Source organism: Dasypus novemcinctus, chromosome X, assembly GCF_030445035.2.
Source record: "Dasypus novemcinctus isolate mDasNov1 chromosome X, mDasNov1.1.hap2, whole genome shotgun sequence".
Lineage (NCBI taxonomy): Eukaryota > Metazoa > Chordata > Mammalia > Cingulata > Dasypodidae > Dasypus > Dasypus novemcinctus.
The window spans coordinates 2442741-2461110 of NC_080704.1; the positions used below are offsets into that span (position 1 = coordinate 2442741).

An 18370-nucleotide genomic window follows, 5' to 3' on the forward strand; every position below is an offset into this window, starting at 1 on the left:
GGAAATACTCCTTGGCCGATGGGAATCCAAGGCGACTCGTCGCGTCATCTGTCCCTACCGTCGCGTCATCCGTCCCTCGGTAGGGAACGGCTCAAGGTCTGAGATTCATCCTTGGAATGAAGCCTCAAGGACCACTGCCCATTCCCACCACCAGGTGCCCTCCTGGGGGGCCCAGGGAATGGCGAGGAGCCGTGAAGGCCCGAGCACACGGCCAGATTTTCACCGCCCAGCCAGGGGCCAGGTGAAACCCGACTGCTGGCGCACCTGTTAGAAAATTCTCCAACGACAGGGAGACAACACAGTCTTCCCTTCCGTCGGCACCCACCGCCACGCAGCCGGGCGTTCTTGCCAACACAGTGAAGGAAGAATTCTACCCCAAAAAGCCCAGACACCGAGGCTGCGTCCCTCCCATCTCCTCGGACGCGGCAGGAAGCCTCCCTGGCTTCAGTTTCCCACCAGCAGGGAGGAAAGAAAAGACCAGAAACACAGAAGCGGAGCCTTCAGGCAATCCCACACATCTTTCATGCCTCAGGCTCCGCTCCCCAAAAAGAAACTGCAGCCCTCCTTTGTTAGGTTTCACAGGGTTTGTTAGGGTCTTCAGAAGATGCTCTGGATTCAAGAAAGCGCCATTCCCTTTCTTGGCCATTTAAGGTCCTGAGGTGGGGTCTAAAACATTCCAGAATGGCTCTGCCAGAAGGAGAGTTAAAAGGGATCCGATTCGTCCTTCCCTGTATATGTAAAAGCCCTTGGGGACCCACAGTTGGAAAAGGAAGAGAGATACTTGCCGTGGGCCTCACAAGTGTGGAATACGACTTTGCCCGCCACCTCTCGAATTCACCTGTCCCTCCTTAAAATGCAAGCAACGAATGCTGAAAGTGCCCCAAGCACGGTGTAATGTCAGCTCACCTGTACAAGCACGTCTTTCCTTGAAACGATGTACGGCTGCGAGTGTTGAAATAAAAACAAACCACAAAACCCGCGAGAAAAGTTCCTAAGTATTCCCAATAGCTTTTTTCTTTTACATGTTGTACTTCTTGAACTTTTTTTTGTCTTTATTTTTTTAATGTTACATTCAAAAAATATGAGGTCCCCATATGCTCCCCACTCCCTCCCCCCACTCCTCCCCCCATAACAACAACCTCCTCCATCATCACGAGACATTCATTGCACTTGGTGAATACATCTCTGAGCACCGCTGCACCACACGAGGCTAAGAGGTACGATGAAAAGTTGCAGCATAACAGACTGGAGCAGGACTTCCCACACCGGTTTCCACGACGTATTTGCTCTTGATCATGTCCACAACCAAAATATCACACATGTGTATAAATATTGCAGATGTAGATGCACAAATTTATATACGCATATGTGTATTTATGATTAGCATTCCCACTTCCTATGGAATTTTTCTCCTGATCAATATTCAGAAATTGAAACAATACATCCAAGTATATCATTGCTTTTTTTGAGGTATATTTCCCAATTAAATGTTATAATTTGTGGTCATTTAAGACATAGCAAAATAAATGTATGGGTATAAAGTGCATGTTTTATAAGACTATGTGATACCAGTTCACAATAGGATTAAAGATAGTTTTATCTTTCTAATTTTTTAAATTAATTTTGTGAGTGAAAAGGAACCGTGTTAGAACTGCAATAATTATTTGCTTATTTAGATACATAACATTGAAATTCTGTGTATGTCTTGTAAATTTATCCTTTGGTATTTTTTCATAATGCATATTAGACTTATTTTGAATCTCTTCTTCATAATTGCATATACATTTGACTGATTCATTTTTATCATTAATGAAAAATGGACCAATGTATTATCTCATAGTTTAATGTTATCTTGTTCGATATCTGAATTTATGCAACTTTCATTTTTGAATTTTTTAATAAATATGTCTCATCACTCCAAAAAAAAAAAAGTCTTGCAAGATACCATCATCGAAAACCTCGATCACACAATGAGCTGATCTAGTGGGAAGTGCAGATAAAGGACACAGAGACGGGGGTTTCAGCAAAAAGGTGGAAAATGTAAGACAGCATCCAATGGAACCACTACAATTAAAAATAAAAGACGTGTGATCGAAAAGAAAGGATTCAAGCAAGGGCTCGTTGGCAACTCAACATAGAAAACAGAAGACTTGAAGGAAGGTCAATAGAAATTATTCAATCTGAAATACAAAGAGAAATAAAAACAGTGAAAAGGTAGAACTTCCCCGTGTTGTCAGTGGTGCCAAACGGTCATGGAATTGGAATCCCAGAAGAGAGACAGAGAAGAAATACTTTAAGAGATAATGGCCTAAATAGTTTGCAGGAAAAAAGACATGAGAAAAATGGGCTTGACTTTAATTTCTCCCTTTGTGGCTTTCTCAACTTTCTAAATCTAAGTAAGATAAATCACTTTCCACTTATAATTCATCATTTTCTTCATCAGTAAAACCTTGCAATACCTATTTTAATTTGCATACGTGAACAAGACAGTTTATATTAATGTGACAACAAAGTTCTGCACAGGGCCCTTAGAACTGCAACTAACAAAAATATCATTTTCAAAAGGTAATGTAGGGAGTGGATGTGGCTCAAGCAGTTGGACAACCACCTCCCAGATGGGAGGCCCTGGGATGGTTCCTTATTCCCGGTGCCTCCTAAAAATGAGCAGATGCAATGAGCTGACACAACAAACAGACACAACAAGCAGGGAGCAGATGTGGCTCAAGTGGTTGGGCACCCACCTCCCACACGGGAGGTCCTGGGTTTGGTTTCTGATTCCCAGTACCTCCTAAAGATAAGCAGATGCAATGAGCTGATGCAACAAGCTAATGCAATGAGCTGACAAACAAGCAGACACAAAGAGCAGGGAGCAGATGTGGCTCGAGCGGTTGGGTACCCGCCTCCCACACGGGAGGTCCCATGGTCGGTTTCCAGTGCCTCTTAAAGAAGACGAGTGGGGACAATGAGCAGACATAGCGAGAAGACAACGAGCAGACAGACAAGGGAGCCATCTTGGGGTGGAGGGGGCAGAGGGTAATCTTTTGTGCTGTTTCCTGTCATACTGTTCCATGTGGCTACTTTACCACAGCACAGCTGAATAATATTCTAAAAGAGTTGGCGGGCCTGGGCGATTCGACTAATTTTGAACTTGGAAGCGGTACCTAGTTCACACCGGAGCAGGCTTCTCCACGTGCCTGCAAGAACCTCTGGGAAGGCAGTTTCCAGGAAGCGCTTGTCTCAAGCACATGTTTTGCTCGTGATGTTATGCTAGTAGCCCCATCAAGTCGCTGCGAAGGGCAACCCGTGGAGTCTCTACTCCTGGCCCCCCGTTGTGCTAGGCTGAATCATGTACCCCAACAAAAGACACGCTCTTCGTCAGAGTCCGCCGTTCTGTGGGCGGGAAACCACTCGCCAAACGGACGCTTCGACGGGGTGATCTTCTGGGTAAGGCGTAGCTGACTGAATCAAGGTGCCTTTTCATCCAAAATCCTAGAGCGCTTAAGAGGCAGAAAACAGCCTGATGCGTGAGTCCGAGGAGGCCACGGAGGAGGCAGAAGAAGACTCGCCCGGAGGCGCAGATTCGAGGAGAGAGAGGGCCGTGGGATGAGAGCCGAGCGACCCGGGGAGGGTGGGAAGCCAGCCCCGAAGGCCACAGACTTTGGGGAGAAAGCACGGCCTTGGGACTTTGACCCTCCCAAATTGCGAGCCGAGAGTTCTGTGTTCAGCCAGCCCCGTGACCGGTGCTTGTCCCAGAGCCTGGGAAACTAAGAGGATGCACGGCCGAGGCTGACTTGGCACAGGTCCCCGGTCCTGGACACCGCCAGGTGCCAGCGGATGAGAAAGGCCCGCTGCTGGAGCGCACGAACAGAGGCAGCTTTTCCCAAAGGCCCCCGACCCTCCCCAGACACCCAAGGGGGCTGCTTTCCAGCATGGCCGACGTCTTGTTGGAGAGGTCACTACCTGGGAGCAGTGACAGTGCCTGGTTTTGGGTTTTTTTTAAAGATTATTTATTTATTCCCCTCCTTGCGGCTTGTTCCTTTCATTATTGTCTCTTCTCTGTGTCCACTTGTTGCGCATCTTTTCTGTATCTGCTTGTCTCCCTTTCCATTGCATCATCTTGCTGCGCCCGCTCTCCGTGGCGCACGGGCCGTCCACTTTGTCTTCACAAGGAGGCCCCGGGACATGAGCCCAGGGCCTCCCGTATGGTAGGCGGGAGCCCAACTGATTGAGCCACAGCCACTTCCCAACGGTGCCTGGTTTTGCCTCTGAATTCTGAGAATGCCGTTTGCGGTAGAAACGTGGAGGGTTTTTCAAATCAACGAGGGACGCACTGAGGCTGGCAGGCTGCATGGAGGAGCTGCCTCGGCTCCAGCTAGCTGGGCCGTCCGGTGGTGGCAGGATGCGCGTGGAAATCTCTGCCCTTTTCTGCACCCCGCGCGCACGTGAAGGACGAGGACTCAAGCTGACCCCTCTGTGGGAAGGGCGATCCCACGCACCGCTCGACAGCTCCAAGCAAACAACGTCCTCGTGTGGCCGCCCCATCCAGACACGCAGCGCCAGCTCCTGTCCTGACGCGCTCTCCTTCTGACAAACCACCCTGCTGGATGTATGCGGCGAGTCAGGTATTTTCACCTCCACGCACGACCACAAGGAGCCCGCTGGAGGGAAGAGACTCGACTGAGAAGAGCCCGCGCTGAGGCGTCTTGAGCGCGTGCCGGAGCTGGGACAAACCGCCACAGACTTGCTGGCTCACGGAAATATTGGCGGATTTACACTCTTGGAGTCCTGGAATTTGAAACTCTTTGACCAGATCTCAACGGGCTAAATCAAGGAATCAGCTGCCCTGGTTGCTGGATTTTGGAGGACACCCATATTCCTTGGCTCGTCTTCCAAGCCCACAAAAAAGGCTGTTGATACGTGGTCTGTGCTCAGCGGCAGTGCCCCAGGGTGCATTCATCAATTGCAATGAATGTGCCCCACTAATGAAGGACGCTGTGCGTGTGGGAGGAGTGGGGAGTGGGGCATATGGGAATTCCTATGTATTATCTGTGTAACATTTAAGTAATCTAAGTAGCTTTTAAAAAAATAACATACATATATTTTTAAAAATAGGATAAGCTTCCCACACACTAAAAAAAAAGCTGTTGAGTGTTTCTCCCATCTCATCACCCCCTTTCCTTCCTCTTCCACTCATGTGGACACAGCCCACCCAAATTTTAACCCAGAAGGACCTGCCCTTCTGAGATCAGGGGTCTCAATCCCGTGCGCAAAGTCCACGCACCTTTTGTCGTTTCGACTCACACCTACACAGATGCCACGGATTCTGGCGGTGGGCATCTTTCTTTAGGGGAGGGGCTTCTTTAGGGGAGGGGCGTTACTGTGCCCTCCGAAACCGGAAACCGAAATGATGGTGCCGTGGCTCGGGTGGAAAAGGCTGACCACAAACCAGCTCGTCCTCTGAACACCGTCCCTTGCACAAAGTCACGTCCCGATGCGCCGGAAACGAAACTGAGCCCTGGGCACCTGGGAGGTGTATTTCAAAACTAAAGGTGAGGAAGCGGAGGTGGCTCAACTGACAGAGCGTCCATCTACCATATGGAGGGTCCAGGGTTCGATCCCCAGGGCCTCCTTGACCCGTGTGCAGCTGGCCCACGCGCAGCGCTGATGCGCACAAGGAGTGCACTGCCACGCAGGGGTGTCCCCAACATAGGGGAGCCCCACGCGCAAGGAGTGCGCCCCGTAAGGAGAGCCGCCCAGCGCGAAGGAGGGAGCAGCCTGCCCAGGAATGGTGCTGCACACATGGAGAGCTGATGCAGCAAGATGACGCAACAAAAGAGATGCAGTTTCCCAGTGCCAGTGGATAATGCAAGCAGATGCAGAAGAACACACAGCGAATGAACAGAGTGCACACAACAGGGGGGCAGGGGAGAGAAATAAATACAATAAATTTTCTTTAAAATTTAAAAAAAAAACCACAGGTGCTGTGCAGTGCAAAAACCCAAAAGAGGAGGCCCTGGGAACAAAGCACTGAAAAGCAGCAGTTACCTGCTCTGCACTAAAAATAAGTGCCCTGTAGCAAGGACAAAAAGAGTCCGGTGTACAGGGAAGATGATTACTTCATCAAGAAATGAATTCCATCCCTCTTTAAATGAATGGAGGACTCTCTACTTAAAAACAATTCTACAATTTTAAAAAAATGTAAGCCAAAAATTGGAAGAACTATTCCCCCCCAAAGCAAACAAAAACATTCTGAATTACAAGATAGAAGAATGACCCAAACTCTGAGAAATGGCACTAGCAGATTTAGGGGACTGGGTACGTTTTTCTGGACACAACCAATAATTAATAACTCTTTCTGCAAGACTCTTTCAAGGTGCTTTTGGTTCAATACCGCAATTGTTGCCACAATTTATTGGGCCTTTGGAGAAACTGCACTTGTCATTTCTCAGCTTCAAAGTTTAAAAAAAAAAACTGTTTCCATCCCAGCCCCGAAACTTCCCGGGATTGAGTAGAATGTATTCACAAGTATCAAAATAAAATAAAAGTGGCAGGTTACACGTTTACCAAAGCAAACTTGCAAACATTGCACATAGGAGGCACATGAATAAAATGAGAAAAAACCTAAATCAAGTCCAAAAACTCAGAGCGAGAAACAAATGTGGACCAATCAGGAAGGACAACATCAGCAGCAGCCATGCCAATCAGGAGACCCCCTCTCATTTCGCTCTGAGTTCAACTCCAGCTCTGAGCTTCCCAGTGACCAAAGTGAAAAGGGAAGCTATGCCACCGAGGTGCTCATCACCTTCAAATTCAAAATGTGTGGGTTTGTTCCCACACACTGAGGCTTCCCTATCAAATCACTTAATCTTCTGCCTTTGAGGACGCTGCAGGGTCACGGATGAGAACTTTCAGCACACACGATAAGCCGAACGGAGCTGTGACTGTGATAACATCGAGGCCGTTATGCCAAAAAATAACTCAGTGAAAGTACATCTGTCGGACATGGGACTGAGGAAGGCGGCCTCGACGTCTCCCTTGACCAACTGCTTCTCTCCCTGCCTCTGCCCTGGCCCCTCCTCCCCTCGCCCACTGGACCGGGCCGCATATCAGACCCCAGACCCATTGTGCTTCCTCTCGCCTGGTTCCTGCAGAGGCTGTTCCTCCCAGGGCAACACCTGTCCCTGCCTTGCCAGCCTTCCAAGTGCAGCCCGAGAACGTCCTCTTCCACAAAACGTTTCTCGACGTTTGCCTTGTGTAGGGCGCTCAAGACTGGAGCTGCGTTCCCACTCTTGTATGTTACCTGGTTTTAGGTATTTGCACGTGCTGAATGAGAGTGAGAGGGAAAGAAAGAGAGAGAGAGAGAAAGGGGGGGAAGGGGGGGGAACACCTTGATTCCTGCAGGGACGCCAGCCGCTCCCCGTGCTCGGATGCCCCACGTGGGCAGATGGTGGGACCCCTTCGGTGGACCCTCAGTGCGCCAGCGCAGCTTCCACGCGTGCCGTGAGCTTGCTTGGGGCCGCATCGAGATCGCGTCTTCAACCAGATCGCCACGCTGCGTGGGCCCCGCCGGCACAGCCACCCGCTCGGAGATCGTCCCCAGCGTCCTGGACGTTTATCCAGGCAGCCCCGAACCACGGCTAAGGCTGCCTACCCCAAGCTCAGGGGAGGCTCCCGGGAAATCTCGGTGACCCCAGTAGAAGAAGAAACGGGGAAGCAGACTTGGCCCAGTGGTTAGGGCGTCCGTCTACCATATGGGAGGACCGCGGTTCAAACCCCGGGCCTCCTTGACCCGGGTGGAGCTGGCCATGCGCAGTGCTGGGAGTGCCGTGCCACGCAGGGGTGTCCCCTGCATAGGGGAGCCCCACGCGCAAGGAGTGCGCCCCATAAGGAGAGCCGCCCAGCGCGAAAGAAAGTGCAGCCTGCCCAGGAATGGCGCTGCTCACACGGAGAGCTGACCCAGCAAGATGACGCAACAAAAAGAAACAGATTCCTGTGCCGCTGATAAGGTAGAAGCAGTCAGAGAAGAACACACAGCGCACGGACACAGAGAGAAGGAAAAGGAGAGGAGGGGGGAGAAATAAATAAAATAAGTAAATAAAAATTAGAAGAGGAAATGCGTGTGATCACTGGTGAGAATACCGACGGGAAGTCCTGGGTTCTTAATGTGCTTTTTCCAGAAACATCCTCCTCGGATTTCCGAGGCTTTCTTGAAGAAGATGATCCTGGCATTCAAGTATGCTTCCCACTCGGGGAGTTTAAGAACGGCCGAGCGCCACGGCTCGGGGGCCGGGCCGGAGCTGGGGCCGGCGTCTGAGGACCGGCAGGTGGATGTCAGGTACTCGGGGGTAAGGGTGAGGATTGTGCCCCCATAACGTAGGGTCGGGGTAGGCGGCCCTTGAAAACGTCTGCAGGAGCCTTCGTGAAATGCCTGAAGACAATCCGCCTTTCCTTCTCCCGGAAGACCCTTCTCCTGCTCCGTGGCTCCGAGCACTGGAGCACTGCCGGCACTGGACTGCGAGGATGGCACAGGATTAAAAAATAATAACTCCATAAAAAAAATAATAACTCCATGTCCTGGGTGGTGCTGCAGGGACAGTTACCGGACATTGCATGTCCTGCCATGGCCACTGGGTGGACTGCGGGAGAGTGTGAACTACAATGTAGACCATTATCCATGTGTTACAGCAGTGCTCCAAAATGTACTCACCAAATGCAATGAATGTCCCGCGATGATGAAAGAGGTTGTTGATGTGGGAGGAGTGGGGTGAGGGGGGCGGGGAGTATATGGGGACCTCTTATATTTTTAATGTAACATTTAAAAAAATAGAGGAAAAAATTCACTGATTAAAAGTAAGGGTTACGTGTTTGAGATGCTTAAAGGGGGCGTCTGACACAGGGCAGGCTTCCAGGGAGTGTGTGGGTGCTCATCTTGTCATAGTGCGTTGTATCATTGGATGGAGACCGATGCAATGAGAGTGAAGGTGTACCCACATCCTGGGGAGGACTGATGTTCTCAAACAGAGGGAATTGTGTCTCTCCAGAGAGGAATAAAATAGATAGAAGCAGGTAGCTGGGGGCAATGGAAGTGTTCAACAACATTGTGCAATGATGGATACAGGACATGTTAAATTTCACAAAAAAACATATAAAAGTCTAACAGGGAGGTGAAGAATGTCAACCACCACACCAGGGAGCCAAGAGTGCCTACAGCTGCAAGCAGGAGAATCCCATCCAGCATCCATGTGGGATCTAAGCCCCCTCTCAATACAGAGGTGGAGGGAGTGGACATCACCATCCCAGGGTCCACAGGATGGAGGAATAGAGTATGGATTAGAGTGGACTTACTGATATTCTATTCATGAACTATTGTGATTAGTCATCGAAGAAAATGTGGCATTGGTGTGGAGAAAGTGGCCGTGGTGGCTGCTGGGGGTAGGGAGTGGAAGAGATGAGATGTGGGGGCGTTTTCGGGACTTGGAGTTGTCCTGGGTGGTGCTGCAGGGACAGTTACTGGACATTGTATGTCCTCCCATGGCCCACTGGGTGGACTGGGGGAGAGTGTGGGCTATGGTGTGGACCGTTGACCATGAGGTGCAGCGGTGCTCAGAGATGTATTCACCAAATGCAATGAATGTCTCATGATGATGGAGGAGGTTGTGGTTATGGGGGGAGGAGTGGGGTGAGGGGGGTGGGGTATATGGGGACCTCATATTTTTTAATGTAATATTTAAAAAATGAGTTTTTAAAAATTCACTTCAAAAAAAAAAGTCTATAAGCTAAGATGGAAACCATGAACTCTTAGGTCTGTGGGGCAGCAGTGCTCCAAAATGTGTTCACCAAATGCAATGAACATGCCACGATGATGGAAGTGGAAGAGGTTGTCGATGTGGGAGGAGTGGGGGGGGGGGTATATGGGAACCTCATATTTTTTGAATGTAACAATTTTTTTTAAAATAGAGAAAAAAAATCATTATCTGTCCTGGACGTGGGAGCTTCGTCTGCTCCACCCTGAACTTTCAGAAAGGCAAGAAGGTTGGACAAGTGTGGCACAGCTGCAGTAAACCGAGTCACGCCCGCCCACGGGGCACGCTCAGAGGCTGGAGCCCTAACCGAGCCGGGCACCTGCAGAGCGGCTCTTGGCAGACGTGAAGGCGGACCTGAGCCCGTGCGCCTCACTCTGCACGGCTGTTGGGAGAGTGAATGTCAGTGAGGAGAGGCGGGAGAAGGAGGAAAAGAGCGTACCCAGGATGGAGGTGGACACACCGAGAGCCGACCCCTCTGGTCCAGGGGGACCCCCCGCTCCCACCGCTGCTGTCGAGAGCCCAGAAAAGGTCCTCACCAGACACCCCAAACCCCCGGCCACGTCCGCAGGCAGCAGCGCTCCACGCCACCCCTGGAGATCAGGTACGGGTTGATCCAGGCTTGCCTGAGTTAGCCACTAAAGATGCGGGATGCCTGGGGAGACTCTAATTTCGGATAAGCAACATTTTTCCCCGTGTACCTGCCATGCGCTACGTGGGATATCCTTGTACGAGGAAGTATTTATCGGTCCCCGGTTAGATTTCGCTGCGCACCTTGGATTTCACCGCACAAGCTAGCATCCCCGCTGCCCCAAAGCACGGAGGCACGAGAGCCTGGACAAAGCTCTCGAGACACTTCAAAAATGGCCGGAATCGCGGCCGAGCTCTGTTTCCCGCCCACGGGACACAAGTGACCTGTGGGACACCCCCTAACCAGGAGGGGAACGTGGTCAGCGCCGACGGGGCGTCCAGGAAGCCGGGGAGACGCCGAGGCTCAAGCGGGAAAGCCGGAGGGGGTGCCGGGGACAGCTGCGGGCGCCTCTGCCACGGGGAGGGGAGAGTTTACGGTCACTCCAAGTGGGGGTCCCACAGAGAATGCCGCAGGAGCTGCAAGGGGGGAGCCCCATCCTGGGAGAACCCTCGCCCCCTCCCCTCCCAGCGCCCCTCCAAAAACAGCCGTGGCTAGGAACACGGGGAGGTGGCCACCTTCTCTTCTTCTCTTTTGGCATCTCTCCGTCCTGGTTTCTTCACTGACCGGTCCACGTCAGCTCGCTCCGCCCGACAATAAATAGCCAGCGTCCTGTGACTTCTCAGCGGGCAGCATCGGCCAGGGCAGGCTCTTCCCCCGTGCTCCAGAGACCTGGGGCATCGCCGGGCAACGGCACGGGGGACCGAAAACCCTCAGCCTCGCTGGCCTGGGAACAGCCGGGCTGCTCAGATGAGCCAAAAGTCACCGACGCTTCCAGCTGTCCCACGCTCGGTGGGACACGCCAGACGCTCAAGGTTTCCGGAGAAGCTTCCCTTCCAGAGACCGTGCTATGTTTAGCAGGTGCTAAGGTTGCTGTTCTTTTTTAAGAATCTAGCTCAGAGGACCGACCTCGGGCGACGGTGGCCGCCAGCATCCGGGGAGAGTCTAGCCTGGCTCGTGTCCCTCGCCAAAAGAAGGGCCGACGGCCCAAGACGGAAGCACGAGAGAATTACAGGAGGAGCAGAGCACGTGGTGGTTTGTTTTCTTCTTGGCACATAATCTCAAAGCGCAGGTGACACGTCTAAGGAAGACGCAGGAGGCGTGAAGGAAAAAACAATCCTATACATCGGCCCGTGTAAAAACCTTAAAATTCTATTGGACCAAAACGGCCGCAATAGCAACCAAAGCTAAGGGCAGATTATTGCCACGCACGGGGCGAAGGACTCATTCGTTGCAGATTACGAGCTCTTGTAGATTAAGAAAATATCCAACAACCCTCCCATCCCCCACACAGTCCAGGGAAATAAGCAATTCGCCGATTTTAAAGATAAACACCTGTCATCTCTTTGCGGCTTGCTGGTGTTGTGTCACAGTCTGATTTAATACCTATTTAATAACAGCTGGGTTTTTTTCTCTTTAAATAAATAGAGACTCCAAAAAAAAGATGCACGATCTCAGGGAGTAGGAGTAGCTCAGTGGTTGAGCACCTGCTTCACATATATGAGGCCCCGAGTTCAATCCCTGGTATCTCCAAAAAAATAAAGAGGAAAAGATGCACAACCTTACTCATAATAAAAGAAATTAAAAGCAAAGTGACTAGTAATGGAAGAAACTATATCATTGATGTGGAGACAGTGGCCACGGTAGCTGCTGAGGGCAGGGAGAGGGAAGAAGAGATGAGATGTGGGGGCATTTTCAGGATTTGGAGTTGTCCTACATGGTATTGCAGGGACAGATGCTGCACGGGGTGGACTGGGGTGAGTGTAAACTACAACGTAAACCATTATCCACGTGGTGCAGCAGTGCTCCAAGATGTACTCACCAAATGCAATGAATGTGCCACGATGATGAAAGAGGTTGTTGATGTGGGAGCAGTGGGGTGGGGGGTGGGGTATATGAGAACCTCATATTTTTCAATGTAACATTTTGTGTGATTTATGTATCTTTTAAAAAAAGACAATTTAATAATAAAAACATATATAGATAATAATCAAAAAGCAAAACAAGTGGGGAGCGAGTGTAGCTCAGGGGTTGAGCACCTGCTTCCCACGTGTAAGGTCCTGGGTTCGATCTCCAATACTTCCCTTTAAAAAAAAAAAAGAGTAAAGCAAGTGACTAGTTTTCAGAAATCAGGTAAACCAGATAAAAAATGGGAGGTTCTAGGCAGGATGGGTGGACCCTGGAGAAACCAGAGCCTTTTCATTCCCCTCCAGAGGTGACTCTTCATAGGAGGCAGGTTGGAAACAGCTGTCTAACTTGTTTAAAGGCTTATTTTATTTGACCCGGCAATTCCACGTCTAAGAAATAATTCTGCAGATGACTCCCACGGTATGCAAAATACGCAAGCAAAAAAAAAAAAATTCACGGCTGTCTTGCTGACAGCAGAAAAACCTTTCATCTGAGAAAAGCGCTTTCCAGGTGGTATTTAAAAAGGAAAGTCTCATTGTTCTGGCAGCAGCTTGGGTGGGTCTCAAGAGATTTATTTTGAGTGGGGAAAAAAAAGGCACTCTCAAAAGGTCCACACTGTAGGACTCTGTTTATAGAACATTCCTGAAATGACAAAAGTCTAGAAATGGAGAATATACCTGTGTTTGCCGGGTCTTAGAGAAAGGAGGGCTGGGGGCTGGGAGATGTCCTTCTAGAAAGCAAGAAAGGAGGGGTCTTTACATGGTCAGAAAATCTCTGGTAAAACTGCACAGGAGGAGCTGGGAGCAGAGGTGGCTTCAGCAGTTGGGCACCCGCCTCCCACACGGGATGTCCCAGGTTCAGTTTGCTGGTGCCTTCTAAAGAAAACGAGTGGGCACAATGAAGCGAGGCAATGAGCTGATGCAAAGAGCAGGGAGCAGATGTGGCTCAAGCAGTTGGGTGCCCGCCTCTCACACGGGAGGACCTGGGTTCAGTTTCCGGTGCCTCCTAAAGACAATGAGCCGACACAACGAGCAGACGCAGTGAACAGACACAATGAGCAGAGAGGAGAGGTGGCTCGTGTGGTTGGGCACCTGCCTCCCACATGAGAGATCCCAGGTTCAATTCCCAGTGCCTCTTTTTTTTTTTTTTTTAAGATTTATTTATTTATTTAATCCTCCCCCCCCCTCCCCTGGTTTTGTCAGTTCTTGGTGTCTATTTGCTGCGTCTTGTTTCTTTGTCCGCTTCTGTTGTCGTCAGCGGCACAGGAAGTGTGGGCGGCGCCATTCCTGGGCAGGCTGCTCTTTCTTTTCACGCTGGGCGGCTCTCCTCACGGGCGCACTCCTTGCGCGTGGGGCTCCCCCACGCGGGGGACACCCTTGCGTGGCATGGCACTCCTTGCGCGCATCAGCACTGCGCATGGCCAGCTCCACACGGGTCAAGGAGGCCCAGGGCTTGAACCGCGGACCTCCCATATGGTAGACGGACGCCCTAACCACTGGGCCAAAGTCCGTTTCCCCCCAGTGCCTCTTAAACATAAGCAGAGGCAACGAACCGATGCAACAAGCAGGCACAACGAGCAGACAGACGAGGGAGCCATCTTAGCGGGGAACAACAAAAACAAAACTGCACAGAAAGAAATGCAAACACATGTCCACGAGCATCCAAGTGCAACTGCGGCCATCGCAGACCAAACAGTGGCATGCATCCTCTCACGTGCTGGCCGGGATGTTGTGCTACGGTTTTGCAAGTTCCATCCCCTTGTCCTTTGATCAGATATTCAGGGCTGCAGAAATAAAATGTTCTCTCTGGGACCACAGGTCATGGAGGCCTCCCAGGTGCAAATATTGAGCTGTCTAAACAGAGGCGTCGTGCTGACAACCCCTTCCTCTAAGCGGCTCCTGGACTTGGCTTTATGCTCCTTAGCAACTCCTCTCTGGGAATTTAGTTCATTCCTTCCCTCCTTAAATCCTGTGTGCATGGGCCCCCCCGGGGAAATAACAAGAAGGATTTCCTCCTCTTTAAAAGAGATGCACAGCTAACAGGGAGGTGAAGAAGGTCAACCACCCCACCAGGGAGCCAGAGTGCCTACAGCTGCAAGCAGGAGAATCCCATCCGGCATCCATGTGGGATCTAAGCCCCCTCTTGATGTAGAGGTGGAGTGGACATCACCATCCCAGGGTCCACAGGATGGAGGAATAGAGTATGGACTAGAGTGGACTTACTGGTATTCTACTATAAAACTACTGTGACTAGTAATGGAAGAAACTGTAGCATTGATGTGGAGAAAGTGTCCACGGTAGCTGCTGATGGCAGGGAGAGGGAAGAAGAGGTGTGAGGTGGGGGCATTTTCAGGACTTGGAGTTGTCCTGGGTGGTGCTGCAGGGACAGATGCTGGACATTGTGTGTCCTGCCATGGCCCACTGGGTGGACTGGGGGAGAGTGTAGACTACAATGTAAACCACTATCCATGTGGTGCAGCAGTGCTCCAAGATGTGTTCACCAAATGCAATGAATGTGCCACAATGATGAAAAAAGTTGTTGATGTGGGAGGAGTGGGGTGAGGGGGTGAGGTATATGGGGACCTCCTATTTTTTTAATGTAACATTTAGAAAAAATAAAGAGGAAAAAAAATGGAAGAGATGCATGGGAAGATGCCCTGCTTCGTTACCATCACGGAAAGGCAGAGAAAACATCATGAGTTTCCAGGTCACGCCCTCCAGGATGGCTAAAACCCAAAGGCAGACACTGCCAAGCGCTGGCGAGCGTGTGGAGAAGCGGCAGCCCTCCTGCACTGCTGCGGCGGCTGCGGAAAACACCCAGCCCTTCCTCAAAAAGCCGGACGTAGACTTGCCACGCCCCCGTCACCCCACTCCTAAGCAGTTGCCCGAGAGAAACGAACATCCGTCCACTCAAGAGCGTGCACGGGCACATCGCAGCGTTAGTCACAGGAACCGAAAGATGAGAGCAGCCCAAGGGTCCACCCGCAGATGAGCGGGCGCTCGAGGCGCCGTCCCTCTGTGCGGTGGAGCATTACGCAGTCGTGGAAAGGAAGGGAGCTCCGGTTCCCGCTACGACGTGGAGAGACCTGGCAATCATTCTGCTGCGCCAAAGACCACGTGTTGTCTGATTGAATTTAGAAGAAATGTCCAGGGCAAGCAAAATGAAAGACACAAAGTAGAGGAGAGGGAGAGGGAAGGATAGGTGTAATGCAGGGCATTCAGGGACATTGGAATTGCCCTTGGGACCTTGCAATGATGGTGACAGGCCGTGGGACATTTTGTCAAAACCTATAAAATTGTGAGCAACAGAGTGTCAGCTACAATGTAAACCCTAGTCTGTGGTGAGTAACAATGTTTCAATAGGAGTTCATCAATTGCAACAAATGTAACACACTCAGGAAAGACGTTGTTACTGGGGGAAAGTGTGGGAGAGGCGACGAATGGGTATATGGGAATCCCCTCTATTTTTGATGTCACATTTATGTAATCGAAAGCTTCTTTACAGATAATAATTTTACATAAAGAATAGGTAAATTAAGAGTGAAAGTAGATAGTGCTTGCCTGGGTCTCCAGGGAAGGAAAGGCAATTCACCGCTAATGGGAAGGGGACTTGCTTGTGGGGTTAAGAAAGCTCTAAAGTCACATCCGGGTGTTGCTTGTACAGCTCGGCAAATATACTAAAAACCATGGAATGATACCCTTACATGGGCCCACCACATAGCGTGTGAACTACTTCTCCATAGAGCTGTTAAAGCGGGCATTTTCAGGACTTGGAGTTGTCCTGAATGATCTTGCAGGGACAGATGCTGGACATCGTATGTCCTGCCATGGCCCACTGACTGGACTGGAGTGAGTGTAAACTACAATGTAAACCATAATCCATGTGGTGCAGCAGTGCTCCAAGATGTATTCACCAAATGCAATGAACGTGCCATGATGATGAAGGAGGGTGTTGATGTGGGAGGAGTGGGGTGAGATGTGGGGTATGTGGGAACCTCTTATATTTTTTAATGTAACACTTTCTGTGATTATGTATCATTTTTTTAAAAAAGACAACTTTATTAAAAAATGTAAAAATAATGTGACTCAGACCTGAAAAAAAAAAAGAAGGTGGGGCATGGTGTGTCACTCTGGGGTACAGGGTGACGGAGTCGCATTCAGCGATTCTGAGAACGCTAACCTGTGTGAGGACATCTGCAGTAGACTGGACCGTATACCTCGATCAACACACTTACGTTCTCCACCCACACGTGAACCCGCTGTCGATGGGGCTTTCGGGAAGTGGTATTTTTAAGGTGTGACCCTCCTGAAGCAGCACGGGCTTCAAATCCGTGTCCCAAAGGTTCTTCGGGAGAACCCAAAACTCACAAAGGGAGAGAGGAAGGGCTCTGCCAAGTGACAAGAGTTAAGAGTCCCCAAGGAGCTGAGAGGAAACAAGCATGGCAAATATCTTGATTTTTGGATTTGGACTTCTTCTAGCCCCCAAAAAATGCCTGTCGCTGAAGGCAACGAAAAGTGCAGACGAGAGCAGCTCGGGCAAACCCAGATGGCCCCACTGCACTGCCCTGGCCCCATTTCCATGTGTGTCCTCAGATGTGAGAAAAAGGATTTCTAATGACCACAGCTCAGGAGCCCGGGAAGCTCAAAATTAAATCAGCCTCACCCAGATCTTCTTCCCTGGAGGAGAAATATCACAGGAGACCTCAGAGCTGCTACCAAAGGGAGGGAACGAGAAAGTGAGCTAGTAGAGGAAAAAGGTAACTAGGCTCAAGGGAAATAAAATTAAGAGTTTCTCTAAGTCCACCCATGGCAATAAAATAGACAGAACCCTCTACCAGCCATCCCGGTGGCTCCTGGCTCAAAAGATGCATGAAATTGAGAAGCTTAATGTATGTAGAAGTTGTAATTAACTTTAAAAGTGTGGAAATGGATGGAGTCAATGGTAACACATAATAGCAGGTGGTTTACGGATGCAAATGAGGCTGGAAAGGGTAGTCTAGGGATGTAAATGCCAACTGAAAGAAAGCTAAAGAATAATCTAGGGACTGAATAACACAGTGAATCCAGAGGTGGATGAGAACTGTGGTTGAGGGTACAGATGCAGGAGTGTCCTTCTGTGAGCTAGAGCAGATATACATCCCTACTGCAGGGTGCTGGGAATGGGGAGAAGCAAGGGAAAATACAACTGCAGTGACCTACGGACTGTGGTTAACTGTAATAATATAATATTCGTGCATCTATGCCAAAGAGGTACTGTGTTGATAATTTGGGGGTATGGAAAAAATGCCAAATGTACACTATGGACCACGGTTGGTGGTAACAGACCGATGATATTATCTCATAATCTTTAACAAACATTCCACCACGATGTGGTGTGGTGATGAAGGGATGTCGTATGGGAATTCTACACATGGGCATGATTGTTTTGTAAGTTCACAACTTTCGTAGTAAAAATATATATTTTTTAAGTGCCTGAGGGAGGAAAGGAGAAAGCGAAACCTGCCCCAAAGGCTTTTCTCTGGGGACATTCAAGACAAATGCCTTCTCCGGCAAATGCAGCCAAAGGGCAGAGCTGTAGACAGAAGCTGACTTTACCCCAGGGGGGACTTGGTGATGCCTGAAGATATTTTCGCCTGTCACAATTGAGGAGGGGGTGCCCCCCGCCTCCAGGGGTGAAGGCCAGGGGGGACTGTGTGACATAATACCCAGGGCAGCCCCCACCTCAACAAGCCCCAAAGTCAACCCTGCCTCGACTGCCTTCCCCGCCCAAAACGCACCAAGCTCTAAAAACCCAGCTCCGACCCCAGGGGCGCAGGAAGTTTCTAAAGCCCCAGCTCGGGGGTCCACGCATCCGGTACCGATGCCCCCGGCACTTCCCGACGGGCATTCTCCCTCGCCGTCGAGGGAGCTCGGGGCTGTCGAGGGCAGGCACGGAAACCCCGCTGCCCGTTCTGGCCGAGGCGGAATTCACTTCC

At 50.4% G+C, this 18370-nt stretch overlaps 1 protein-coding gene across 1 annotated transcript in view; it reads right to left on the minus strand.

Annotated features, from left to right (window-relative positions):
• The window catches only part of DHRSX (dehydrogenase/reductase X-linked), a 212012-nt gene that overhangs the window by 176307 nt on the left and 17335 nt on the right, over positions 1–18370 (minus strand). Inside the window, exon 2 of the mRNA XM_058292186.2 lies at positions 3191–3204. Coding sequence (XP_058148169.1) covers positions 3191–3204 — 14 coding nt within the window. The remainder of the gene's footprint in view (positions 1–3190; positions 3205–18370) is intronic.